Here is a 27,689-nt window from a genome sequence, read left to right as displayed (position 1 = left end):
TTGATCTGCGGGTTTTACTGCGGTTTGGACCTCACAATGGAGGTCTATGGGTGCAGAACCGCTGCGGCTCCGGAAAAAGAATTGACATGCTCCTTCTTTTTTCCGGGAGCTATTCAGCGCGTCTTTTTTTTAACAATTTCCGGACCATGTGCACAGTGTGTCCTGTTTTCCATAGGGTACAGTGTACTGTACCCTGCATGGAAAACAGCTGCGGAACCGCAGCGGCAAAACCGCCGCGGTTCCGCGGTAAAAAACGCACTGTGTGAACATGGCCTAAGAGTACCCCTGGGACAGATATAATTAGGGTTCCAGTTTCAGGGACAGTTTGAGTCCCTACTTCCTTACCGAAGACTGTCACAGCTTGACAGCAGGAACTCTTGCTCCTGTAATAAAACAGGAAAAACTGCTCCCACTGAGAAAAAAAAGAAACTTTGAGCCTTTGCTGTTTTATCTGTATACTTGCTTATCATAAGTGACTTATCTTTCCCCCGACCTGCAGTTGTGCATGGTTGGACACAGCCATTACACAGTACACATTTATAAGACTATCTTAGCACAGGAACATTTTTTAACACATCGACTTGTGAAGTATATTATTATTCCAAGATCTCTTGATTAAAGTGTACTTTGTTCATGGGACAACAACTTTAATCTTTGACATGTAATTATAATCAATGACCAAGGCAATTGCTCATATAATTCTGAAGTGTGAGTGAAATGATTCTTGCACATAGTATTTAATATACTTTTGGTTATTTGGCAATAAATTTACTGTATGTACCATATTCAATACTGGCCGTAATAATCGTTGAATTTAAACATGTCTGTAACAGACAATTTGCAACTGTTTTTCTTATGGCCTAATGTGCAAGAACGTGGGTGGAATAATTCTCACTGTAATTATAGTGACAGCTACATTACAATGTTCCATCTCCCTCCCACTCTCTGTTGAGGGGAAAGATTATCATGTTCCCAATAACGTGAAAAAAAGTGAAGATTTTTTTTCTTAAAATGAACTTATTATTAGCAGAGATCTCCTATGATTTGTAAAACTCTGGATGGAAGCTCCAGAAAAAAAAAAAAAAAGATGACAAAGATTAGAATGAACATTAAGTTTGCTAAGAAATAGTTGCTTGTTAAGACTCCAATAGTGTTCTGTCATATCCGATAGAAGTGCCACATTTCTTATCTCTGAGAGAAAAAGCAGTAATGAAAGTTCTGTGATAATTGCTCAGATCCCAAACTTTTAAGGTTGTTATTTCTTGGATTATATGGCTAAATGGTATCACTTGTAAAGATGCGATGTCTTACCTGCCAATAGGTTAAATTGTATGCAAAATTGCAATTACAATTATTTAGCATAAATGGTATTTGCTTCTTTAAGGTAAACATAAATGCTGATATAGGTGTCAAGTTCCTGACGCTACACAGGGGGAATCTCAAACCATATCTGCTGTGGTCTCCCATTCTACATCGGCCGCAGTGGAGCCTGCTCGGCGGAGACATCGGTCCCAGCATCTGGCTCAGTCTGATACTGTGCGAAGGGTTACTGCTGCCTTTCCAGGCTCTCCCTTTGTAGCCAGCACTGGTCAGCAGCTAGCAGCCTTTTCTGGGACTAAGTTCTGCTTTGCACACACTGAGCATGCCCACGGGAGTACCTCTCATTGGAGGTCGGGGGTCACACGCTCAGGCCCTGTAGCAGCTCCGATTGGTTCTCCAGGAAGGTCCTGTAGAGCTGCAACTGGTTTGCATGGCTGCACGGCCATGCGCTAGTATCAAATGTATTTGGCTAATGCCAGTGGATACTTTACCACTCTTTATACATATGCGGTGTGAGACTGTAGCGCTGGGACTGTACACTCAGGCAGGCAGTTAGCATCAGTGGGGGCAATTAGCCGTTGGCTTGCTTGCAAGCACAATCCTAGTTGGGGCAATAGTTTTTGTGTACAGCGTGACTCTGTGCAGCAACAGAAATCGCTTTCAGTTCACACGGGGTGAAGCTTAACCCACATGTGAGCTCTGAGTTTATCCGCCATTACTTTGCAGCAGATATCTCTGCACGGTGGACCCCGGGCTGCGAACGCACCTTGTTGCTTCCTACCTATACTCACTGCGTTCCGCTAGCCTTAACAATAGGGCTGTTTAGAACTGAAGAAAACATTTTTTTTAACATAAGGGAACGCAATGAAATAATAACCACCTGAAATGTCCCCTTATGCAGTGAGATATCCCATCCATTAGTCATGTGACTCTTGCGGTCAATCACTGCCCCAGCTGTTACATTATCATGTGCCGCATGTGACTACTGAGGCCAGGTACTGTCTGCAGCAGTTACATCGTAAAGGAGTGGAAGATGACCTGCACCCCTGAAGAGCTTGCTGATGTGAGGAGATCCCTGCAGTGGGGAGATGTCGAGGGAGATGTTCAATGTAGAGTCCGAGTGGAGAGTGTGAAAGTAACTGGATTGTAGAGTTAGCTGTTTGGATATCTATGTGATGCATCGTGAATGCTTTGCCACCTATAGTGGCCTCTAAAATGAATGCCACCCATGGTGCCTCCTGAAAGGAGTGCAATCATAGGGACAATAAGTGACATATTTACTGTTTTCAGGTTGTGCTAATGGATGGAGATGAACATACTGCCCATTTCCTCCTTGAAGACACGTGAATGGTTGTAATGTGTAATGTGAACTGTGACATGTGTTAATATTGTTAATGTTGTGTGTTGCTCGATGGTAGGGAGAGTTAGAGTTAAAGTTTGGGACTAGCCCAGAGTGGGATGGCCTAAGGTGAAGGGAGAGAGACAGTTTCATGACAGTTAGATGTTAGATAGTTCCCAGTGTGTGTGATCCTAGTCCATATGCAAAACTGATAGCATGCAGATATACTGACCAAAGTAACATAGTTAATAAGGTTGAAGGAAGAAGTCCATCTAGTTCAACCCATAGCCTAATCTAACATGCCCTAACATGTTGATCCAGAAGAAGGCAAAAAAAAACCATGTGGCAAAGAGTAAGCTCCACCTTGGGGAAAAAAATTCCTTCCCGACTCCACATACGGCAATCAGACTAGTTCCCTGGATCAACGCCCTTTCGAGGAATCTAGTATATATAACCTGTAACATTATACTTTTCAAGAAAGGCATCCAGTCCACTCTTAAATTTAAGTAAAGAATCACTCATTACAACATCATACGGCTGAGAGTTCCATAGTCTCACTGCTCTTAGAGTAAAGAATCTGCATCTGTTATTATGCTTAAACCTTCTTTCCTCCAGACGTAGAGGATGCCCCCTTGTCCCGGTCTCAGGTCTATGATTAAAAAGATCATCAGAAAGGTCTTTGTACTGTCCCCTCATATATTTATACATTAAAATAATATCACCCTTTAGCCTTCGTTTTTCCAAATAAATATCCCAAAGTGTAATAACCTATCTTGGTATTGCAGACCCCCCAGTCCTCTAATAACCTTGGTCGCTCTTCTCTGCACCCGCTCCAGTTCAGCTATGTCTTTCTTATACACCGGAGACCAGAACTGTACACAGTATTCTAAGTGCGGTCGCACTAGTGACTTGTATAGAGGTAAAATTATGTTCTCCTCATGTGCATCTATGCCTCTTTAATGCATCCCATTATTATATTTGCCTTTGTAGCAGCTGCCTGACACTGGCCACTAAATGTGAGTTTGTCATCCACCCATACTCCCAAGCCTTTTTCATTAACGGTTTTGCCCAGAGTTTTAGAATTAAGCACATAGTTATACATCTTATTACTTCTACCCAAGTGCATGACCTTACATTTATCCCCATTAAAGCTCATTTGCCATTTATCAGCCCAAGCTTCTAGTTTACATAAATCATCCTGTAATATAAAATTGTCCTCCTCTGTATTGATTACACTGCAGCGTTTGGTGTCATCTGCAAATATTGAAATTCTGCTCTGTATGCCCCCTACAAGATCATTAATAAATATGTTAAAAAGAAGAGGGCACAATACTGACCCCTGTGGTACCCCACTGCTAACCGCGACCCAGTCTGAGTGTGCTCCATTAATAACCACCCTTTGTTTCCTATCCCTAAGCCAACTCTTAACCCACTTACACATATTTTCACCTATCCCCATTATTCTCAATTTATGTATCAACCTTTTGTGTGGCACCGTATCAAAAGCTTTTGAAAAGTCCATATACACTACATCCACTGCATTCCCTTGGTCCAGTCCGGAACTTACCTCTTCATAGAAGCTGATCAGATTAGTCTGACATGAACGGTCCCTAGTAAACCCGTGCTGATACTGGGTCATGAGGTTATTCCTCTTCAGATACTCCAGTATAGCATCCCTTAGAATGCCCTCCAGGATTTTACCCACAGTAGAGGTTAAGCTTACTGGCCTATAATTTCTGAGTTTAGTTTTTGTCCCCTTTTTGAATTTTGTCACCACATTTGCTATACGCCATTCCTGTGGTACAGACCCTGTTATTATGGACTCTTTAAAGATTACAAATAATGGTCTATCAATGACTGTACTTAGTTCCTGCAGTACTCGGGGTGGAATTCCATCCGGGCCCGGAGATTTGTCAATTTTAGTGATTTTTAGACGCCGACATACTTCCTGCTTGGTTAAGCAAGTGACATTTAATGGAAAATTTTTGTTATCACTGATCATATTGTCTGCCATGGAATTTTCTTGTGTAAATACTGATGAAAAAAAGTCATTTTAGCATATTGGCTTTTTCCTCATCCTCATCCACCATTTCACCCAGACTATTTTTAAGGGGGCCAACAATATCATTTTTTTAGTTTCTTAGTATTTATGTAGTTAAAGAATATTTTGGGATTATTTTTACTCTCCCTGGCAATGAGTCTCTCTGTCTCAATTTTTGCTGCCTTGATTTGCTTTTTACCGAATTTATTTAATTTTCTATATTTATTTAATGCCTCATCATCACTACCTACTTCCTTTAAGGCTGGTCAGTATTTTACATCAGTTTTTGTAAGCCAAAACCAGGAGTAGAATAAATAGAGGAAAAGTATAATAGAAACACATCACCACTTCTGCATTTATCACCCACTCCTGGTTTTGGCTTACAAATACTGATGTAAAATACTGACCAAATACTGCTAGTGTGACGGCAGCCTAATTCTCTAAATGCACATCCAGGGGGAGCTTCTGCTCCTATTTATTAGGTCACTCCCCGTATATATATAACTGGCAGTCTGTAGGGAAAGTAAGTCAGTTCCAGACAGAAGTTCTGGCAGAACGTTCCAGACCTGAGTCTGAGGTGGACAGAGGGTCCAAGGAGCTGTGCATGCCCTCAGAGCTGCAGCTCCCAGAAAGAGACATTCAGAAGGCAGAACTGTATTGCAGCGAGCGTGAAGGAAGTCATAGCAAAGGAGAGGATACCAGAAGGGGACCAGCCCTACACAGGCTGCCTCCTTCTGAGGCGCAGAATCGCGGTAGCCGGAACACCGAGGGAGTAAGGTCCTTTATGCTTTGCTCCAGAGACCAGCAGAACAGCTAATTGCAAGTTACCTGTCTGCCCTACACCCAGGAGGCACGGTGGCAACCCTCGGAGGCCGGGGTGTGCTAGAGTCCCTATAAACAGCCTCAAGCCACCAGTCATATGGGTTTATCCTATCCTATATGGGGGTCAGAGAGAAAGACACCACATCTGTGAGACCCTTATGTGAAGCCATAGGCAGTAAGGGACTACACCACTGCAGCACAAGGGAAGGCTACTGATTTCCACCTGGACAATGGGACTCTGGACTTGACTCCAAACCGGCTGGACTCTGCCTACCCTGTGATCTGGTGCTCTGGACTGTGGATGCTGAAGTCTTCAGTAAAGGTAAAGAGACTGCAACCTTGTGTCCTCGTTCTTCTCTGCGCCTCTCACCATCCACCATCTACACACCGGGAAGCCCTGGGGACATGCTTCACCTGTGGGAAGGTATACCATCTAGCTGCCATAACATCACCCCAGAGGACCCCTTAAAGCAGCATCGGTCACCCTGACCGAATGCCACAGGTGGCGTCACAAACATTCCCCTTAAAGACCTCTCCCTTTTACATGGACGTCCCAGGGCCAAAGACCGGGTCAGCCATAGTGACATCCCCCTGTGAACCGCAGGACCCGGTACCGAGTACCTCAAGGCCCCATGGGGGCGATCCAAATTTGGCGTCACGAACAGGATCTACTAAACCCCGTAAATTGGGTGATGTGCGCCTAAAGACTCTGCCAGAACTGTGCCTAACTGATTTGTGCTAAAAGACTGTGTAATTAATGAACCGTGATTTGCTGTCAAAAACTGCTGCCAAAACCTCCGCCATTACAGCGCCACGAGGAGCGCTGGAGAAGAAGGGCATGCCATCGTGGGCGGGACCAGTAGAGCGGCGTGAAAAATATGCCCGCCCTCTACCAAGACTGTGATGTGAGGAAGGAGGAGGTGCCGAAAAGCAACATGGCGGAGGGAGATGAGCGGACCCTGGAGTGTGGGATGGAGCACGAGGACTCTCCTAGCCAGGGCCTGCAAGAACTGCACCCTTCACCGACGATGAATCCGGACCTCCTGCGGAAAGAAGAGGAAGAAAGCACCTGTCAGCTCGTGCGCCAGGAGCTGGAAGCTGTGGCCGGGTGGAAGAAGACCTTCATTGGGAGCCTCACCAGACGTCCGTCGGCAGCCTCGTCTGGTCCGGAGCAAGAAAGAAGTTCTGGCGCTCCGAAGCCAGGAAGCAAGGCCCTGCAGGAAAGCGAGATGCTGCAAACAGAGATTACAATACTGCAGCACAAGGCCCTGCAACCAGCGTTCCAGATCCCAGTGGAGGCGGAGCAGACCAGCACCGGAGGGACCGCATCTGAAGCAGGTATTAGGAACAACCCTGCCCCGGTGACCAGACCCGGTGACCAGCCCCGCTCCAGCGACTGCTCCTGCCACAGCTACTGACTCCGCTCCAGTGAGTGACCTTACCGCGGCCACCGACTGTGCCACACTGTAGGCCGAAGAGTCACTGGTAGGCCCGCTCCCAGCATAAGAGAAAATGAAAAGAAAGAAAAAGACTGTAAATAGTTACATGTTCATCTTTTGCTGCAAGTTTGAAATTACTATTGCAGCTTAACAGTTTATAAACCCTACTAGGGTTTCTTCTTAAAGGGGCCCCCTGTTTAAAGGGATCCAAACAGTTCAATTTTAGTTTCATCAGACCACAGGACATGTCTCCAAAAATGAAGGTCTTTGTTCCTTTGTGCATTTGTACACATTAATCTGGCTTTTTTATGTTTCTTTTGGAGTAATGACTTCTTCTTGGCAGAGCAGCCTTTCAGCCCATGTTGATACAGTACTCGTTTCACTGTGGATATTGCAACAATCTTACCAGCTTCCGCCATCATCTTCACAAGATCTTTTAGTTTTGTCCTTGGGTTGATATGCGCATGTCGGACCAAAGCATGTTCATCTCTTGTACACAGAACCCATCTCCGTCCTGAGCAGTATGATGGCTGAACATTCCCATCTTGTTTGTGCTTGTGTACAATTGTTTGTACAGATGAACGAGACACCTTCCAGTATCTTGAAATTGTACTCAAGGATGAGCCAGACTTGTGCAAATCTACAATTCTCTTCCTGATATCTTGGCTGATTTCTTTAGACTATCCTATGATGCTACACAAAGAACCAGTGTTTTTCAGGTGTGCATTAAAATACATCCACAGGTGTGTCTCTACTTAATTCAGATGTTGTCAAGAAGCCTATCAGAAGCTTCCAAACAGATGACATCATCATATGGGCAGTCCAGAATTGTTTAAAGGCCGAGTAATCTTAGTGTATGTAAACTTTTGACTTTGCAGTAAGTAATAAAAATGCGTTCAAACATTTTTTCTGTCTCTCTCATTATTCTGGCATTTGGCAAATATTAATAATTATAGCAATCCTAATTGACCTAAAACGGGAAAGGTTTATTCTGATTTCATGTCAGATATTGAGAAAAGCATGCATATGTCTTTTTATATAGTGTATAGAAACTTCTGATTTCAACTGTAAATAGACAAGGTGCACAGCCCAAAAGGGAGATGCCCACTTCCCAAATGTACCAAGTACAAGAAACTTGGGCAAAACTAAAAATCTGGGTCAGCATATGTATTAATGTATTAATGTAAGTACAATGTGTAGGTGCCCTTTCACACTGCAGCCGTTAATAGGCAAAACCTAGAATAAAAACAATAATAGATGCTCTGCAGTAAATAAATAACTATTAATAAAATAATACATGGAAGAAACATATTCTATAAGTACCCTAAGTTTTTTACTTGTATTATTAATATTATTTATTTCATTCTACTCAATTTGATAAAAATCTATATTCTCCAGAATACCCATTTTCTGCTTGCAATTCGCTCTGCGAGAATTCATCATGTTGCTGGCTGGCCGCCAATTTGTTCAATTATAGAAGGCCAGCAAATGGTTAAAAAAAAGGTAATAGTCACCTTCTGGGTCACCTTGGTAAGGTCCTCTCAGCATCCTCCTACCACTGATGCATTCTGAAACCTAGCGCCTTTTCATGCTAGGCCACGGCCACACCTGAGACATTTCTGTGTAAGATCATAAAATGTTGTCACAACATGAAGATGTGTGCCACGGCCTGACAACAGGCACTCCAGTCCGGGGTCTCCACCATGACTAGGCTCAAAGATGCCTGCGTATGTAAAGGTTTCAGGCAAGAAGAGACGTGGAGAACTGTACAGTGGACAGGGGAGCTGAGTGGTGGGAATTACTTCTTTGCTTTTTTCTTACATCTCTTATGCCATGTGAGTCTCTCCAGACTCCAGAAACAACAATAGCATGTGAACGGCGAGTTTCAATCTTGTCAGACACGCTCATGTTTATTAGGAGGTTGGTGCATTTTTCACCTGCCTCTAGTATACTTCTGTCATAATTTACTCCATTTCTTTGGTTCAAATTATGATGAACTTGTAGGACATGCTGTGCCATCACCCAAAGCTGATGAGGACTACTGTAGAAATGACAAAAGTCAGAAAATGTTTTCGCAACTAAAACTTGTGCAAAAATTACAGGACATTTCAAGCTGAGGTGAAATACAGTGTGTAAAAAAAGTATTTAGTCAGCCTCCAATTGTGCAAGTCTTCCCACTTAAAAAGATGAGAGAGGCCTGTAACTGACATCATAGGGAGACCAGAGCTATGAGAGTCAAAACAGGAAAGAAATCCAGAAAATCAAATTTGTTTGATTTGGCAAGATTTATTTTTCAAATTATAGTGGAAAATAAGTATTTGGTCAGCTAGAAACATGCAAGATTTCTGTCTCTCACAGACCTGTAACTTTTTCTTTTCTTTAAGAGGTTCCTCTATCCTCCACTCATTACCTGTAGTAATGGCACCTGTTTGAATTTGTACAAATCAGTACAAAAGACACCTGTCCACAACCTCAAACAGTCACTCTCCAAACTCTACTATGGTGAAGACCAAAGAGCTGTCGAAGGACAGCAGACACAAAATTGTAGCCCTGCATCAGGCTGGGAAGACTGTATCTGCAATAGGCAATCAGCTTGGTGTGATGAAATCGACTGTGGGAGCAATAATATGAAAATGAAAGACATACAAGACCACTGATAATCTCCCTCGATCTGGGGCTCCACGCAAGATCTCAACCCGTAGGGTCAAAATGATCACAAGAACGGTGAGCAAAATTCCCAGAACCACACGGGGAGAACTAGTGAATGATCTGCATAGAGCTGGGACCACCGTAACAAAGCTACCATCAGTAACACACTACGCCGCCAGGGATTCAGATCCTGCAGTGCCAGACATATCCCCCTGCTTAAGCCAGTACATGTCTGGGCCTGTCTGAAGTTTGCTAGAGAGCATTTGGATTTTCCAGAAGAGTTTTCGGAGAATGTAATATGGTCTGATGAAATCAAAGTAGAACTGTTTGGTAGAAACAAAGCTCGTCGTGTTTGGAGGAGACAGAATGCTGAGTTGCATCCAAAGAACACTATACCTACTATGAAGGGGTGGTAACATCATGATTTGGGGCTGTTCCTCTGCAAAGGGACCAGGATGACTGATCTGTGTACATGAAAAAAAGAATGTGACCATGTATCGTGAGATTTTGAGTGCAAGCCTCCTTTCATCAGCAAGGGCATTGAAGATGAAATGTGGATAGGTCTTTCAGCGGGATAATCATACCAAACACACAGCCTGGGCAACAAAGGAATGGCTTCGTAAGAAGCATATGAAAGCCCTGAAGTGGCCTAGCCATTCTCCAAATCTCAAACCCATAGAAAACTTTTGGAGGGAGTTGAAAGTCCGTGTTGCCCAGCGACAGGCCCAAAACATCACTGCTCTAAAGGAGATCTGCATGGAGGAATGGGCCAACATACCACCGTGTGTGCCAACCTTGTGAAGACTTACAGAAAACATTTGACGTCTGTCATTGTCAACAAGGGATATATAACAAAATATTGAGATTAACTTTTGTTAATGACTAAATACTTTTTCCCCCACTGTATGTTTGATTAATCAGGGCCACAATGTTTTGCCTATGGCATTTAGATGGAGTTTTTCGATTTAGTGATGTTTTTTTCAAAATACATGCGCCGGGTGCGTTACTTTTTCTGGTGTTTTCACAATTTCAATATAGGCCTTGGTGAAAAGAAACCAAGAAACAAAGCAAAAAATCCCACCACAACTGCTTAGATTATGCTTTTCTTTACATATTTTCACATTTTTACCTGCTGACAGTTGTGTATTATCTCTAGTTTTATTTTGATGATGGTGCTCATGAATATCCATTAGACGCTCATTGACTTTTGTTCTTAACCTCACAGTCATTCTATCACCAGGCCTTCAGCATGCGGCTACGTGCAGCCAAGGTTCCACTCATGGTTAGACCATTGTGAAATAAAGTTGTGCCGCTGTGACTTCCCCGGGATTAGATGCAGGCTAACTTATCTCTAAATACAGTAGATGAGGCCACTTCCTCATGCCAATATTTTGATCTCAAATGTAATTTTAGTTTACAAAATCTTGCCTTGTGAAAGTGGCCTAACCTCGGTAAGAAGTAGGTAGATAAAAAAGACCATGTATTACCAATGTCATAGTTATCATCGTAAAAAAATATCTTTCCATATATCTGAATATTTTAGGAATGTTCTGTTTCTGGGTGACATTCACGTGATCTGCTGAATTTATCAGACCAGTAAATTGCAGCCCTATCTGCTTTGTGTGCAGCTTCTGGTGCCCATGGGTACAGTGGCTGCCCGCTGTCTACATGCAGTAGTCTCGTCTGTTAATTGGAGCAGAGTAGTTCATACTACGATTTGTTTCACTCATATTAAATAGGCTAACATTGGGTCTGTGTGCTGGCCATTTTCATACCCAGACAACACACAGACAATATACATTTATCTGAATGTACCTTTAAAGGAATGGTCCAAGACTAACACTGATTTTAATCTTAAATCTTCCATTTATTGTAGTAATTTAATGACTTTTCTAATATACTTTTTAAAATACTTAATTAAAAAGTCTCTACTGTTCCCTCTCTACCTTATCTAACTACTTCATCTTTATTTTTTACCTACTTCTGGTTTGATGACATTTCGTTTGAGAACCCCCAGTGCATGCTGAGATACTCAAATGAGACGTCATCAGGGGGCAGAGGATGCAGCATCTGTCACCACCCTGAAATGAGGCGTCATCAGTGACCTCCATTTCAGGGTCTGGGCTAGTCCCTGCATCAGTTGTCAATTCTGAACTATATTCAGTAGGAGCTCCCTTTTCACTGTGCAATATCTTTTTCAATGCACAGTGACAGTGCGCTCCCTTGTTGCCTCTGATTAGCTGGCAAGAAAGCGCACTGTGTAATTTGAATTGTAAGGAGAGAACATGTAGAGCAAAATAAGCAGAGACCATCCCTACGCCAGAAAAAGACGTCCCTTTCAGGGGGCAGGGTTGGTCTCTCCTCCCTGCTCGCAGGGTTCACTCATGTTGTACTTGTGCCACCCCTCTTACTAATCCATTTTAGCAACCATACAATCCACAAAAATATTGTGGACTGGTGCCTTTGTGCCTGCCTACCAATAATTCTTCATTACAGCTTTTTGTCAAATATAAAAAAAAAACAGTATTTGTTGTTACATTGTCTCTTTTGACCAAAGGAATACAGTTTGTTCATCCAAATATCTAAAAAGAGATTACACTGAACAGAAGCGTAGCTAGGGTTTTGGTTCAGGAGGGTTGAAGCTTCTGAGTGGGCCCCTAACCAGGTAACCTTGATTACAACTCGGTGACGCACCTCAATAGTGGAGAACCTCAGCAGATGACTGCGATGTTACTGAAGATAATGTCTATATAAAGACCAACATAGATATTACCGCCATATGGTCAGTGGTAGATATCAGCCCTCCAGAACATATAAGAGATCACAGCACAGTTGCAGATAGTGACTTACTGCTGACGTTCTTTCTGATGGAATCGTTCACTTTTCCCGACTTCTCCATCTGGCCCAGACCGACATGACAACTTCTTCCACCCAGGACTCGTCTAGAGAGAATACAACAGACATATTTCACTTCTCACATTCCAGCCCCATCACCATCTATTCCCAACCTGCACAAACTCCTCATCCTGATGATACCGCAATACTGAGCCGCTGCTGTCATATGTGTCCCTATTAGTGTTGAACACTCCGAGTTGAACTAGATGGACTTAAAGTCTTCCTTTAACCTTAATAACTATGTTACTATGATACCGCAAGTATCGGGTATCGGCCGATATTTGCGGTATCGGAATTCCGATACCAAGTTCCGATACGTTAGCAATATCGGATACCGGAATCGGAAGTTCCCATAATGCAAAGAGCCAGTTTCATTTCATTTAGCCAATGAGGAATCCTAAGGAGTGTGGGCACATCCTGTTCTGCATGGTAGGCATGTAACTACTGGCATGGCTGTGATTGGCTGCTGAAATGATGTCATGATGCACTATAAAAGTCGCCACCGCCATTTTGGGTTCACTCTGCTGTGAATTCAGTTAGGGACAGGACGCTGTGTGTTATGATTAGGTGGCCTTGGAGCAGCATGAAAAACCTTCACTGGAGTAGGTGGTAACTATACTGACCGCAAACCCTGATCTTATCACCGCAACTAGAAGTAGCCGTGGGATGTGCCTAACAAAACCTAGACACCTCGACACAGCCGGAGGACTAAATACCCCTAAAGATGAAAATAGGAATACTATCTCGCCTCAGAGTAGACCCCCAAAGGATAGTCAGCCCCCCACAAATAATGACTGTGAGTTGGAGAGGAAAAGACACACGCAGGCAGAAAACAGGCTTAGCAAAGGAGGCCTCTTCTAGCTAAATAGAAAAGGACAGGACAGGATACTAAGCGGTCAGCATAAAAATACTACAAAAATATCCACAGCAGAAAATACAAAACTCCACCACCTAACTAAAGATGTGGAGAGTATATCTGCAACTCCAGAGAATCCAACCAGACTAAGAAAAACAACTGACACAGTCTAAGCTGGACAAATAGAAACAAAAGATCAGCACTGAAAATAAGCACACAGCATGTGTGCTTCAGAAAAAGAAACAGACACTTATCTTTGCTGAATTGGCAGCTAAGCAGGAGAGGCCAGGCAGAGATCCAACACTTCCAAAGAAACATTGACAACTGGCAAGGACTAATGAGTCCTGCAAAGCTAAATAGCCCAGTCAGAATTGCAATTAGCGGATACACCTGTCCAAGACTGCAGCCCAGAGACAACTGCATTACCATCTACAACCACCGGAGGGAGCCCAAAAGCAGAATTCACAACAGTAGCCCCCCTTGAGGAGGGGTCACCGAACCCTCACCAGAGCCCCCAGGCCGATCAGGATGAGCCAGATGAAAGGCACGAACCAAATCAGCGGCATGGACATCAGAGGCAAAACCCAAGAATTATCCTCCTGACCATAACCCTTCCATTTGACAAGATACTGAAGCTTCCGCCTCGAAAAACGGGAATCCAAAATCTTCTCAACAACATATTCCAACTCCCCATCAACCAATACAGGGGACGGAGGATCAACAGAGGGAACAACGGGCTCAACATATTTCCGCAATAAAGATCTATGGAAGACATTATGGATAGCAAAAGAGGCCGGAAGCGCCAGACGAAAAGACACCGGATTAATAATCTCAGAAATCCTATAAGGACCAATAAACCGAGGCTTAAACTTAGGAGAAGAAACCTTCATAGGAACATGACGGGAAGACAAACAAACCAGATCCCCAACCCGAAGCCGGGAACCAACACACCGACGACGATTAGCAAAACGTTGAGCCTCCTCCTGAAACAACACCAAATTGTCCATCACATGAGCCCAAATGTGCTGCAACCTGTCAACCACAGAATCCACACCAGGACAGTCAGAAGGCTCAACCTGCCCAGAAGAAAAACGAGGATGAAAACCAAAATTACAAAAGAAAGGCGAAACCAAAGTAGCCAAACTAGCCCGATTATTAAGGGCAAACTCGGCCAATGGCAAAAAAGCCACCCAATCATCCTGATCAGCAGACACAAAGCATCTCAAATAAATCTCCAAAGTCTGATTGGTTCGCTCCGTCTGGCCGTTTGTCTGAGGATGAAATGCAGAAGAAAAAGACAAATCAATGCCCAGCTTGGCACAAAAGGCCCGCCAAAACCTAGAAACAAACTGGGAACCTCTGTCGGACACAATATTCTCCGGAATACCATGCAAACGGACCACATGCTGAAAAAACAACGGAACCAAATCTGAAGAGGAAGGCAATTTAGGCAAAGACACCAAATGAACCATCTTAGAGAATCGGTCACAAACAACCCAGATATCCGACATCCTCTGGCAAACAGGAAGATCGGAAATAAATTCCATAGAAATATGCATCCAGGGCCTCTCAGGGACCCACAAAGGCAAAAGCAACACACTAGCACGGGAGCAACAAGGCTTGGCCCGCGCACAAGTCCCACAGGACTGCAAAAAAGAACGCACATCACGCGACAAAGAAGGCCACCAAAAGGACCTACCAACCAAGACATTGGTACCAAAAATGCCAGGATGACCAGCCAACACGGAACAGTGAACCTCAGAAATCACTCTACTAGTCCATCTGTCAGGAACAAACAGTTTCTCCACAGGACAACGGTCAGGTTTGTCAGCCTGAAATTCCTGAAGAACCCGTCGTAAATCAGGATAAATGGCAGAAAGGACCACCCCTTCTTTCAGAATACCGACCGGTTCCAAGAACTCAGGAGAATCAGGCAAAAAACTCCTAGAGAGGGCATCAGCCTTAATATTCTTAGAACCCGGAAGGTACGAGACCACGAAATCAAAGCGAGAAAAAAACAAGGACCATCGAGCCTTTCTAGGATTCAACCGTTTGGCAGACTCGAGGTAAATCAGATTCTTATGATCGGTCAAGACCACAATACGGTGCTTAGCACCCTCAAGCCAATGTCGCCACTCCTCAAACGCCCACTTCATAGCCAACAACTCCAGATTGCCGACATCATAATTGGGTTCAGCAGGCGAAAACTTACGGGAAAAGAAGGCACACGGTTTCATTAAGGAACCAACAGGATCCCTCTGAGACAAAACAGCCCTTGCCCCAATCTCAGAAGCGTCAACCTCAACCTGAAATGGAAGAGAAAAATCCAGTTGACGCAACACAGGAGCAGAAGTAAAACGACGTTTAAGTTCCTGAAAGGCAGAGACAGCCGCAGGGGACCAGTTCGCCACATCAGCGCCCTTCTTCGTCAAATCAGTCAAGGGTTTAACCACGATGGAAAAATTAGCAATGAAATGGCGATAAAAATTAGCAAAACCCAAAAATTTCTGAAGGCTCTTCACGGATGTGGGCTGAATCCAATCATGAACGGCCTGAACCTTAACCGGATCCATCTCTATAGATGAGGGAGAAAAAATAAAGCCCAAAAAGGACACCTTCTGCACCCCAAAAAGACACTTAGACCCTTTCACAAACAAGGCATTGTCACGAAGGATCTGAAATACCATCCTGACCTGCTGCACATGAGACTCCCAATCATCGGAAAAAATCAAAATATCGTCCAAATATACAATCAAGAATTTATCAAGATAATTCCGGAAGATATCATGCATGAAGGACTGAAAAACAGATGGAGCATTAGAGAGTCCGGATGGCATCACAAGGTATTCAAAATGGCCTTTGGGCGTGTTAAACGCAGTTTTCCATTCATCACCCTGCTTTATACGAACAAGATTATAAGCCCCCCGAAGGTCAATTTTAGTAAACCAACTAGCTCCCTTAATCCTAGCAAACAAATCGGAAAGCAAAGGTAAAGGGTATTGAAACTTGACCGTAATCTTATTCAAGAGGCGATAATCAATACAGGCTCTTAAGGAACCATCTTTTTTAGCAACAAAAAAGAACCCTGCTCCCAACTGTGAAGAAGATGGCCGAATATGCCCTTTCTCCAAAGACTCCTTAATATAGCTCCGCATGGCGGCATGTTCAGGCACAGACAGGTTGAAAAGTCGGCCCTTAGGAAACTTACAGCCTGGAATCAAGTCAATAGCACAATCGCAGTCCCTGTCCGGTGGAAGGAAACTGGACTTGGGCTCATCGAATACATCCTGAAAATCAGACAAAAACTCCGGAATTTCAGAAGAGGAAAAAGGGGCGATAGACATCAGATGAACATCATTATGAATCCCCTGACAACCCCAACTAGTCACAGACATGGACTTCCAATCCAACACAGGATTATGTACCTGTAACCATGGAAAACCCAGCACGATAGCATCATGCAAATTATGCAACACCAGAAATCGACAATCTTCCTGATGGGCTGGCGCCATGTGCATGGTCACTTGTGTCCAAAACTGGGGCTTATTTTTAGCCAAGGGTGTAGCATCAATGCCCCTTAAAGGAATAGGGTTCTGCAAAGGCTGCAAGGGAAAACCACAACGCCTAGCAAAGTCAAAGTCCATTAAGTTCAAGGCGGCGCCTGAATCCACAAACGCCATGAGAGAAAATGATGACAATGAGCAGATCAAGGACACAGATAACAGAAATTTAGGTTGTACAGTACTGATGGTAAATGAACTGGCGATCCTCTTTGTCCGCTTAGGGCAGACAGAAATGACATGGGAAGCGTCGCCACAATAATAACACAACCTATTGAGACGTCTGAAACCTTGTTGTTCTGTTTTAGACAGAATCCTATCACACTGCATAGGCTCAGGAATTTGCTCTGAGGATAACGCCATAGCGCGCACAGTTCTGCGCTCCCGCAAGCGCCGGTCAATCTGAATGGCCAGAGACATAGAATCACTCAAATTGGAGGGTGTGGGAAACCCCACCATAACATCTTTAATGGATTCAGAAAGACCCTTTCTGAAAATTGCCACCAAAGCGTCATTATTCCATTTAGTCAACACACACCATTTTCTGAATTTCTGACAATACAATTCAGCCGCCTCTTGCCCCTGAGACAGGGCCAACAAGGTCTTCTCAGCTTGATCCACTGAATTAGGTTCATCATACAGTAATCCTAACACCTGAAAGAAGGAGTCTACATTAAGCAAAGCCGGATTTCCAGATACCAGGGAAAATGCCCAATCCTGTGGATCACCACGCAGCAGGGAGATGATGATTTTAACCTGCTGAATGGAATCACCAGAGGATCGAGGTTTCAATGCAAAAAACAGTTTACAGTTGTTTTTAAAACTCAAAAATTTGGACCTGTCACCAAAAAACAAATCAGGAGTAGGAATCTTCGGTTCTAAAGCAGGAGTCTGAACAATATAATCAGAAATATCCTGTACCCTAGCAGCAAGCTGGTCTACACGAGAAGCTAATTCCTGAACATTCATGCTAGCACAAGGCTCCTCAGCCACCCAGAAATAAAAAGGGAGAAGACAAAACAGACTGAAGAAAAAAAAATGGCTCAAGACCTTTCCTCCCTTCTTCTGAGATGCATTTAACTCATTGTTGGCCAGTAGTACTGTTATGATTAGGTGGCCTTGGAGCAGCATGAAAACCTTCACTGGAGTAGGTGGTAACTATACTGACCGCAAACCCTGATCTTATCACCACAACTAGAAGTAGCCGTGGGGTGTGCCTAACAAAACCTAGACACCTCGACACAGCCGGAGGACTAAATACCCCTAAAGATGCAAATAGGAAAACTATCTTGCCTCAGAGTAGACCCCCAAAGGATAGGCAGCCCCCCACAAATAATGACTGAGTTGGAGAGGAAAAGACACACGCAGGCAGAAAACAGGCTTAGCAAAGGAGGCCACTTCTAGCTAAATAGAAAAGGACAGGACAGGATACTAAGCGGTCAGCATAAAAATACTACAAAAATATCCACAGCAGAAAATACAAAACTCCACCACCTAACTAAAGATGTGGAGAGTATATCTGCAACTCCAGAGAATCCAACCAGACTGAGAAAAACAACTGACACAGTCTAAGCTGGACAAATAGAAACAAAAGATCAGCACTGAAAATAAGCACACAGCATGTGTGCTTCAGAAAAAGAAACAGACACTTATCTTTGCTGAATTGGCAGCTAAGCAGGAGAGGCCAGGCAGAGATCCAACACTTCCAAAGAAACATTGACTACTGGCAAGGACTAATGAGTTCTGCAAAGCTAAATAGCCCAGTCAGAATTGCAATTAGCAGATACACCTGTCCAAGACTGCAGCCCAGGGACAACTGCATTACCATCTACAACCACCGGAGGGAGCCCAAAAGCAGAATTCACAACAACAATTTATCATCTGCGGATGTTTTTGTAAATCATTTCTCATTCGTGGCCTGTAATTGTCCGGTAAACTCTTCAGAATAATGCATGTGCTGCATGAATTTTGTGCAAAATACTTTGCTCATTTTTAAATTTGACTGGTTTTGTGACTTTTTAGAACAAAAAGTAATATTAAAGTCTAAACTAAAATATCTGGTGCACAGTTATCACTACAGGGGGACTAGTGTACATCTGCAACACAATCTGTCCACAATGGCGTACAGAAAAAACGAGTGAGCAAATGTAAAATAGATTTTAAAAAGGCGCAAATTAAAGGAAGAATTCGGCACAAATAAAAAACACCAGAAATCAGACAAAAAAATAGATGAAAATGCAACAATGGATCAGGCGCATAGGTTTCCTTATTGTGCCTCACCTGAACTTGCCTTGAAAGGTGCAGTTTGCCGTAAACCCTTGAGGTTTTGTTCTTTTGTTGTGGATCTGATTGTATGGATGGATGCCCAACAGTAAACCTGTAAATGATCTAACTGCCCCAATATTAGGTCACAAGAAGCCACCTGTGAAATGCATCTAGGTACCGGCTTTATTCTCCGTGGGTCAAACAATTTGGCAGTTTGTCCATAAGAGGACAACAATTCGTCACCTCCGTCTGTTCCGTAATGTTTCTATCTCCTTATATACAGTTGTGGCCAAAAGTATTGACACCCCTGTAATTCTGTCAGATAATACTCAGTTTCTTCCTGAAAATGATTGCAAACACAAATTCTTTGTTATTATTATCTCCATTTAATTTGTCTTAAATGAAAAAACACAAAAAGAATTGTCCTAAAGTCATATTGGATATAATTCCACACCAAACATAGAAAAGGGGGTGGACAAAAGTATTGGCACTCTTCGAAAAATCATGTGATGCTTCTCTAATTTGTGTAATTAACAGCACCTGTAACTAACTTACCTGTGGCACCTAACAGGTGTTGGCAATAACTAAATCACACTTGCAGCCAGTTGACATGGATTAAAGTTGACTCAACCTCTGTCCTGTGTCCTTGTGTGTACCACATTGAGCATGGAGAAAAGAAAGAAGACCAAAGATCTGTCTGAGGACTTGAGAAACCAAATTGTGAGGAAGCATGAGCTATCTCAAGGCTACAAGTCCATCTCCAAAGACCTGAATGTTCCTGTGTCTACCGTGCGCAGTGTCATCAAGAAGTTTAAAGCCCATGGCACTGTGGCTAACCTCCCTAGATGTGGACGGAAAAGAAAAATTGACAAGAGATTTCAACGCAAGATTGTGCAGATGTTGGATAAAGAACCTCGACTAACATCCAAACAAGTTCAAGCTGCCCTGCAGTCCGAGGGTACAACAGTGTCAACCCGTACTATCCGTCGGCATCTGAATGAAAAGGGACTGTATGGTAGGAGACCCAGGAAGACCCCACTTCTTACCCCGAGACATGAAAAAGCCAGGCTGGAATTTGCCAAAACTTACCTGAAAAAGCCTAAAATGTTTTGGAAGAATGTTCTCTGGTCAGATGAGACAAAAGTAGAGCTTTTTGGGCAAAGGCATCAACACAGAATTTACAGGAGAAAAAAAAGAGGCATTCAAAGAAAAGAACACGGTCCCTACAGTCAAATGTGGCGGAGGTTCCCTGATGTTTTGGGGCTGCTTTGCTGCCTCTGGCACTGGACTGCTTGACCGTGTGCATGGCATAATGAAGTCTGAAGACTACCAACAAATTTTGCAGCATAATGTAGGGCCCAGTGTGAGAAAGCTGGGTCTCCCTCAAAGGGCATGGGTCTTCCAGCAGGACAATGACCCAAAACACACTTCAAAAAGCACTAGAAAATGGTTTGAGAGAAAGCACTGGAGACTTCTAAGGTGGCCAGCAATGAGTCTAGACCTGAATCCCTTAGAACACCTGTGGAGAGATCTAAAAATGGCAGTTTGGAGAAGGCACCCTTCAAATATCAGGGACCTGGAGCAGTTTGCCAAAGAAGAATGGTCTAAAATTCCAGCAGAGCATTGTAAGAAACTCATTGATGGTTACCGGAAGTGGTTGGTCGCAGTTATTTTGGCTAAAGGTTGTGCAACCAAGTGTTAGGCTGAGGGTGCCAATTCTTTTGTCTGGCCCATTTTTGGAGTTTTGTGTGAAATGATCAATGTTTTGCTTTTTGCTTCATTCTCTTTTGTGTTTTTTCATTTAAGACAAATTAAATGAAGATAAACCAAAGAATTTGTGATTGCAATCATTTTCAGGAAGAAACTGAGTATTATCTGACAGAATTGCAGGGGTGTCAATACTTTTGGTCACAACTGTATGTCCAATGTGCGCCAATTGTCAGACGCCAAAACTGTGGCGGAATATGTCAGTATAATGCAAAAATGGCCATGAATACTATAGTCTGGACTACTCCGCCCTGAGGTACAATATGCGAACCATGCAGGCATTCCTTGGTGACAGGGGCCATTGGTTGGCATTTCCAATAGTTGGCGATGGGACCATTGGTTGGCATTTTCAATAGTTTGCGATGGGGCACATTGGTTGGCATTTTTAATAGTTGGTGACGGGGGTGATTGGTTGGCATTTTTAATAGTTGGTGTTGGTGGCCACATTGGTTGGCATTTTCAATAGTTGGTGATGGGGCACATGGGTATTTTCAATAGTTGGTGATGGGGCACATTGGCATTTTCAATAGTTGGTGACAGGCGCATTGGTTGGCATTTTCAATAGTTGGTCATGAGGGCCATTGGTTGGCATTTTCAATAGTTGGTGATGGAGCACATTACTTGGCATTTTCAATAGTTAGTGATGGGGCACATTGGCATTTTCAATAGTTGGTGACAGGCACATTGGTTGGCATTTTCAATAGTTGGTCATGGGGGCCATTGGTTGGCATTTTCAATAGTTGGTGATGGAGCACATTTGCATTTTCAATAGTTGGTGATGGGGGCCATTGGTTGGCATTTTCAATAGTTGGTGATGGGGCACGTTTGCATTTTCAATAGTTGGTGACGGGGCACATTAGTTGGCAATTTAAATAGTTGGTGATGGGGGCCATTGGTTGGCATTTTCAATAGTTGGTGACAGGGCACATTAGTTGGCATTTTCAATAGTTGATGATGGGGGCCATTGGCTGGCATTTTCAATAGTTGGTGATGGGGGCCATTGGTTGGCATTTTCAATAGTTGGTGACGGGGCACATTAGTTGGCATTTTCAATAGTTGGTGACGGGGCCATTGGTTGGCGTTTTCAATAGTTGGGGATGGGGGCCATTGGTTGGCATTTTCAATAGGTGATGGGGCACATTGCTTGGCATTTTTAATAGTTGGTGATGGGGCACCTTGGTTGGAAGTTTCAATGGTTGGTGACGTGGCACATTGGTTGGCATTTTCAATAGTTGGTGACAGGGCACTGTAGTTGGCATTTTCAATAGTTGGTGATGGGGCATATTGGTTGGCATTTTCAATAGTTGGTGATGGGGGCCATCGGTTGGCATTTTCAATAGTTGGTGATAGGCACATTGGTTGGCATTTTCAATAGTTGGTCATGAGGGCCATCGGTTGGCATTTTCAATAGTTGGTCATGAGGGCCATTGGTTGGCATTTTCAATAGTTGGTGATGGAGCACATTACTTGGCATTTTCAATAGTTAGTGATGGGGCACATTGGCATTTTCAATAGTTGGTGACAGGCACATTGGTTGGCATTTTCAATAGTTGGTCATGGGGGCCATTGGTTGGCATTTTCAATAGTTGGTGATGGAGCACATTTGCATTTTCAATAGTTGGTCATGGGGGCCATTGGTTGGCATTTTCAATAGTTGGTGATGGGGCACATTTGCATTTTCAATAGTTGGTGACGGGGCCATTGGTTGGTATTTTCAATAGTTGGTGACATGGCACATTGGTTGGCATTTTCAATATTTGGTGATGGGGCCATTGGTTGGCATTTTCAATAGTTGGTGATGAGGCACATTGGTTGGCATTTTCAATAGTTGGTGATGGGGGCAATTGGTTGGTATTTTCAATAGTTGGTGACATGGCACATTGGTTGGCATTTTCAATAGTTGGTGACAGGGCACTGTAGTTGGCATTTTCAATAGTTGGAGATGGGGCATATTGGTTGGCATTTTCAATAGTTGGTGACGGGGCTCATTGGTTGGCATTTTCAATAGTTGGTGATGGGGGCCATTGGTTGGCATTTTCAATAGTTGGTGATGGGGCACGTTTGCATTTTCAATAGTTGGTGACGGGGCACATTAGTTGGCAATTTAAATAGTTGGTGATGGGGGCCATTGGTTGGCATTTTCAATAGTTGGTGACAGGGCACATTAGTTGGCATTTTCAATAGTTGATGATGGGGGCCATTGGCTGGCATTTTCAATAGTTGGTGATGGGGGCCATTGGTTGGCATTTTCAATAGTTGGTGACGGGGCACATTAGTTGGCATTTTCAATAGTTGGTGACGGGGCCATTGGTTGGCGTTTTCAATAGTTGGGGATGGGGGCCATTGGTTGGCATTTTCAATAGGTGATGGGGCACATTGCTTGGCATTTTTAATAGTTGGTGATGGGGCACCTTGGTTGGCAGTTTCAATGGTTGGTGACGTGGCACATTGGTTGGCATTTTCAATAGTTGGTGACAGGGCACTGTAGTTGGCATTTTCAATAGTTGGTGATGGGGCATATTGGTTGGCATTTTCAATAGTTGGTGATGGGGGCCATCGGTTGGCATTTTCAATAGTTGGTGATAGGCACATTGGTTGGCATTTTCAATAGTTGGTGACGGGGCTCATTGATTGGCATTTTCAATAGTTGGTGATTGGGGCCATTGGTTGGCATTTTCAATAGTTGGTGACATGGCACATTGGTTGGCATTTTCAATATTTGGTGACGGGGCCATTGGTTGGCATTTTCAATAGTTGATGAGGCACATTGGTTGGCATTTTCAATAGTTGGTGATGGGGGCAATTGGTTGGTATTTTCAATAGTTGGTGACATGGCACATTGGTTGGCATTTTTAATATTTGGTGATGGGGCCATTGGTTGGCATTTTCAATAGTTGGTGATGATGAGGCACATTGGTTGGCATTTTCAATAGTTGGTGATGGGGGCAATTGGTTGGCACTTTCAATAGTTGGTGACGGGGGCCATTCTCAATAGTTTTTCATGACATCCATTAAACCTGTGCCATTATTGTCCACAGATGATGGTTACATTAAGCAGATGCCTTCACCCATAATCTATCACGGCATGAAATGCTGATGACGTGGCTGATATCTGATGCCATTACCACCTAGATGATGGATATTTATCTGCCGTAGCTTCCATTTAGTACATATATTGGTATCTTTTCCCAGCCATGAGAACAGTAGAGATCCATAATTAGTAGGTCGCTAAGGCACTGATGTAGAAGATGAAAGCCCACCATATTTCAATGCAGCCACCTTGTCTGAGGTGTCAGGAGAATGATGACCCGCACATGTCATGTTCTTATAATGTCATCCTTTATAGTCCATATCCATACAATACACGCCGTACAGTATATACATGCCCGCCATGATCATGATATCACCAGCACTTTATCTCACACTTATGATTGTCAATTCACAGATGATATTATATTCACATCGCTGTCCTGGCAATGGCCGATGTTGTGGCTCCTGTGTAGGGGAAAGGTAAGAAGATATAGGAAGTTGTAATACATGACAATATCAGAGGGGGCGCTCCCAGTATCTACATGTCCTAAACGCTATCGGCACCGCCATACGAGCTCCGACATTGAAGACTTCCATGGGCGTCGGAGAAAGGCTGTCCAATATCGCCCACATTGATTTCCTTCAATGTATATAGATTAAAGGCCACTAAATCTAGACTGAGCCATGAGAAGTGTAATAAGCCGGCATGTGACGGATCACCACTACTAAAATGTATATTAGAGCGAGTAATGGTTACATTCATAGATGCATACAGTATGCGGAGGGGACGGCGTCCCATGACGGCTACAGAACGTTTCCATTAGGTCATTTTTAGGGGAATGTTGAATATGTTTCATAAGTCAACAGTGAAAATAGGAAACTTTGTAATATATCTTATCTGCGAAATCCGCTTCTTCTCCTCCTGAACTGATCTTTCATTCTCAAAATTGTCAATCTGTCTTCAGTGACTAAAGATTGTTCCATTGCTGTGATTGGATATGACAGTTGGTGCTCAGAAGTTTCTATGGAGAACTGTGTCTGTGGTGAAATGTCTGTATCTGCCTCCAGCTTCTCTCAGCTCTTTCCTCCTTTCTCCATAGAACTTTACAAGCACCAACTATCAACTCCTGGAAAATCTGTGCTCACTGAATACAGATTGTACCCGTGAATGGAGCGTGAAACATCAGTCCTGGAGGTGAAAGAGGCAGAGTTTTCTCAGAAGTTGTAGTACGAAGTTGCTTGTTTTCACATTGTATTATTGATTTATGAGATGAAATAGAACATGATGGTTCCTCTTTAAGTCGATGGGACTAGATTCATAGTAAACTGCTGATATTTAGGGTAGATGGTCTTCTGCTCTTTCAGTCTGTCATGTTCCACTACTTGAACATTTTCCATAAAACAGAAGGCTGTTGTAGCGTAATGTTTGTTCACAATCTCCCGCCTTGATGGGGAGAAATACATAGAAAATAAAATACTACAAAATGCAAAGCGAATAGTAATTGTAAAATAATATCTGGATTCCATGCGCTGATTCCTGTACAACTCCGGAGAGAAATGTCGCCGCCACATCTCTTACAACAAGTGGCGGAGTATCAAAGAGGGAATACAAACCGCGGTCTGGCCTTAGTATTTAGAGTCAGCAAGCTAAGTTCAGGAGGATCCGGATCCTGTGTAATCAGCTATCCTCCACTGAACGTGGCCTCCGCACTGAGTTCATGCACGGTGCGGGGCCGGGGTCCACACATGGTAAGTACATCCCAGCTTTGGCACAAAGTCTCTTATCCAAGAACAAGCTGCAGCTTCTTCAGGACTTTGAGAAAGTTATCAAGGCAAGGTTTTTGTGTTGCCACTTTTCTCTATTTCTGGGGCAAATTCATTCACCACCCTTCTGGCCAAAGGGTTTGTGGTTTTCAGCAGCTCTGCAGCTGATGGCCGGCTACCCAAGCTGGTTTTGCTGCCTTTCCTTTGGAGAAGAGCCTTAAAGTCTTCATTTTTGCTGGAAGTCCGACACAAGCTCAAGGTGCCATACGCAGAGTCAGTGTTGGAGCTTGATGAATTTTTCACTGGTGACACCGAGCTTTGTCTGCTCCCAAATGCGTCTCCGGAGTCTTTCCAACCTAGTAACTTCCTCTTTGATCTGAGAAAAGAAAGAAAAGAAGTTTACATGATCGGTATACACGAGAGACTGGGACAGATTGTGACGGCAGGACTGGATCTCATACCGGTGGATGACTGTGAATAAATCCTCGGTGGTCCTGGAGCTCACGAACACCTCATCATCATCCTCAATAATGGAGTCTGCCGTCTTACTGGAGACACATTTGTTTCCTTCTTGCATTTCTAGGTGATTACCTATAATACACAGTGAAATGACGTATTATAATCGGCAAAGTGCAGCAGAACCCAACATTATAAACCGTATAAAGTGCGGGGGAACTCTGGTGTGGAGCCACTCGGTAAGCCACCATGCTCCTCCAGCTGGCTACATGGAAAAACTGGCGTCGAGATGCATGGTAAGCCACCATGCTCCTCCACCTGGCTACACGGAGAAACTGGTGTCGAGCTGCACGGTGAGCCGCCATGCTCCTCCACCTGGCTATGCAGAGAATCTGGTGCGGAGATGCATGGTGAGTTCCAGCTGGCTACACGGAGAATCTGGTGCGGAGCCGCACAGTGAACTGCCATGCTCCTCCACCTGGCTATGCAGAGAATCTGGTGTGGAGCCGAGCAGTGAGCCACCATGCTCCTCCACCTTGCTACACGGAGAATCTGGTGCAGAGCCGCCATGCTCCTCCAGCTGGCTACACGGAGAATCTGGTGCCTAGTAGTGATGAGCGAGCATGCTCGCCACTACCCAGTACTCACCCGATTATCACTACGCTCGGTGTACTCGGCGGGCACTGAGCATTTCCGGGATTATTCGGTGGGAGCTTGGGTCTCCGCCTTTAAATTTTGGCACTTTTTAGAGTGCCAATCAGCATGCAGGGATTGTCAGCCATGCACTGTGTCATGGTTCACACCATGCTGCCAACACTATGTCACGGATCCCAGCAGTATGTCAGGGATCCCGGGGAGGATATCTTTATCGTCCCCACCGCTCACACCAATCTGTCACGAACAGGGGTTGTTTGGTTGCCCCTGGTTCCTTCTGAAGGGGATTTATCTATATCCCACTTCCCAGTTCCGATTTGGATCTTGCAGCTCTCTGGCACCCCCCTTACCCTCAGGTCAGACTAGGTACTGCACCCAGGGTAATTAGTCGCCAGAAAGGCTGCCTGCTGTGTACTGGCTATTGGGCACACTGCAGCGAGGGCAATATAACTACTCCCACTCAGGCAGGAACAAAAATTATCAATTCAGCCATCGCTACAAAGATTCCCAATTGCACAGAACAAAGTATGCTGCCACCAGCTCCGATTAACGGGTCCAGAGCCAACCCAAATCAGTAACGCAATTCACTTCAGAGGACGCACAGTCGTATAGAGCAGAAGGGACAAGCTAGCAATTAAATATTTTACTCCATGAAAAGTTAGGCAGTGTTTACAAAGTATAAAAAGATATTAGACGATCATATCTACATTATAGATCGCAAAATAAAACAAGGATTAAAACAGAAGATTACACTCACATTTTGCTTAAGTCATTGCAGGCTAACCATGCTGGTTGAGGATCCAGACATTACAATGCATGACCAAGGGTCTTT

The 27,689-nt window shown here is 43.8% G+C and overlaps 1 protein-coding gene across 4 annotated transcripts in view; it reads right to left on the bottom strand.

The window, feature by feature from the left end:
- Window positions 1-24,275: 24,275 nt before the first annotated feature.
- Window positions 24,276-27,689, bottom strand: part of NHSL2 (NHS like 2) — a 522,837-nt gene continuing 519,423 nt past the window's right edge. For all 4 annotated transcript variants that reach the window (XM_069748659.1, XM_069748661.1, XM_069748658.1 and 1 more), the window contains exons 7-8: window positions 26,209-26,338; window positions 24,276-26,123 (exon numbers count right to left, since the gene is read on the bottom strand). In XM_069748659.1, coding sequence (XP_069604760.1) covers window positions 25,811-26,123; window positions 26,209-26,338 — 443 coding nt within the window. In that variant the 3' untranslated portion in view covers window positions 24,276-25,810. The remainder of the gene's footprint in view (window positions 26,124-26,208; window positions 26,339-27,689) is intronic.

The sequence above is a fragment of the Ranitomeya imitator genome, chromosome 2 (genome assembly GCF_032444005.1).
Source record: "Ranitomeya imitator isolate aRanImi1 chromosome 2, aRanImi1.pri, whole genome shotgun sequence".
NCBI classification, from domain to species: domain Eukaryota; kingdom Metazoa; phylum Chordata; class Amphibia; order Anura; family Dendrobatidae; genus Ranitomeya; species Ranitomeya imitator.
The sequence above is the reverse complement of the archived record's forward strand: the minus strand, read 5'-3'. Positions and strand labels throughout refer to the sequence as shown.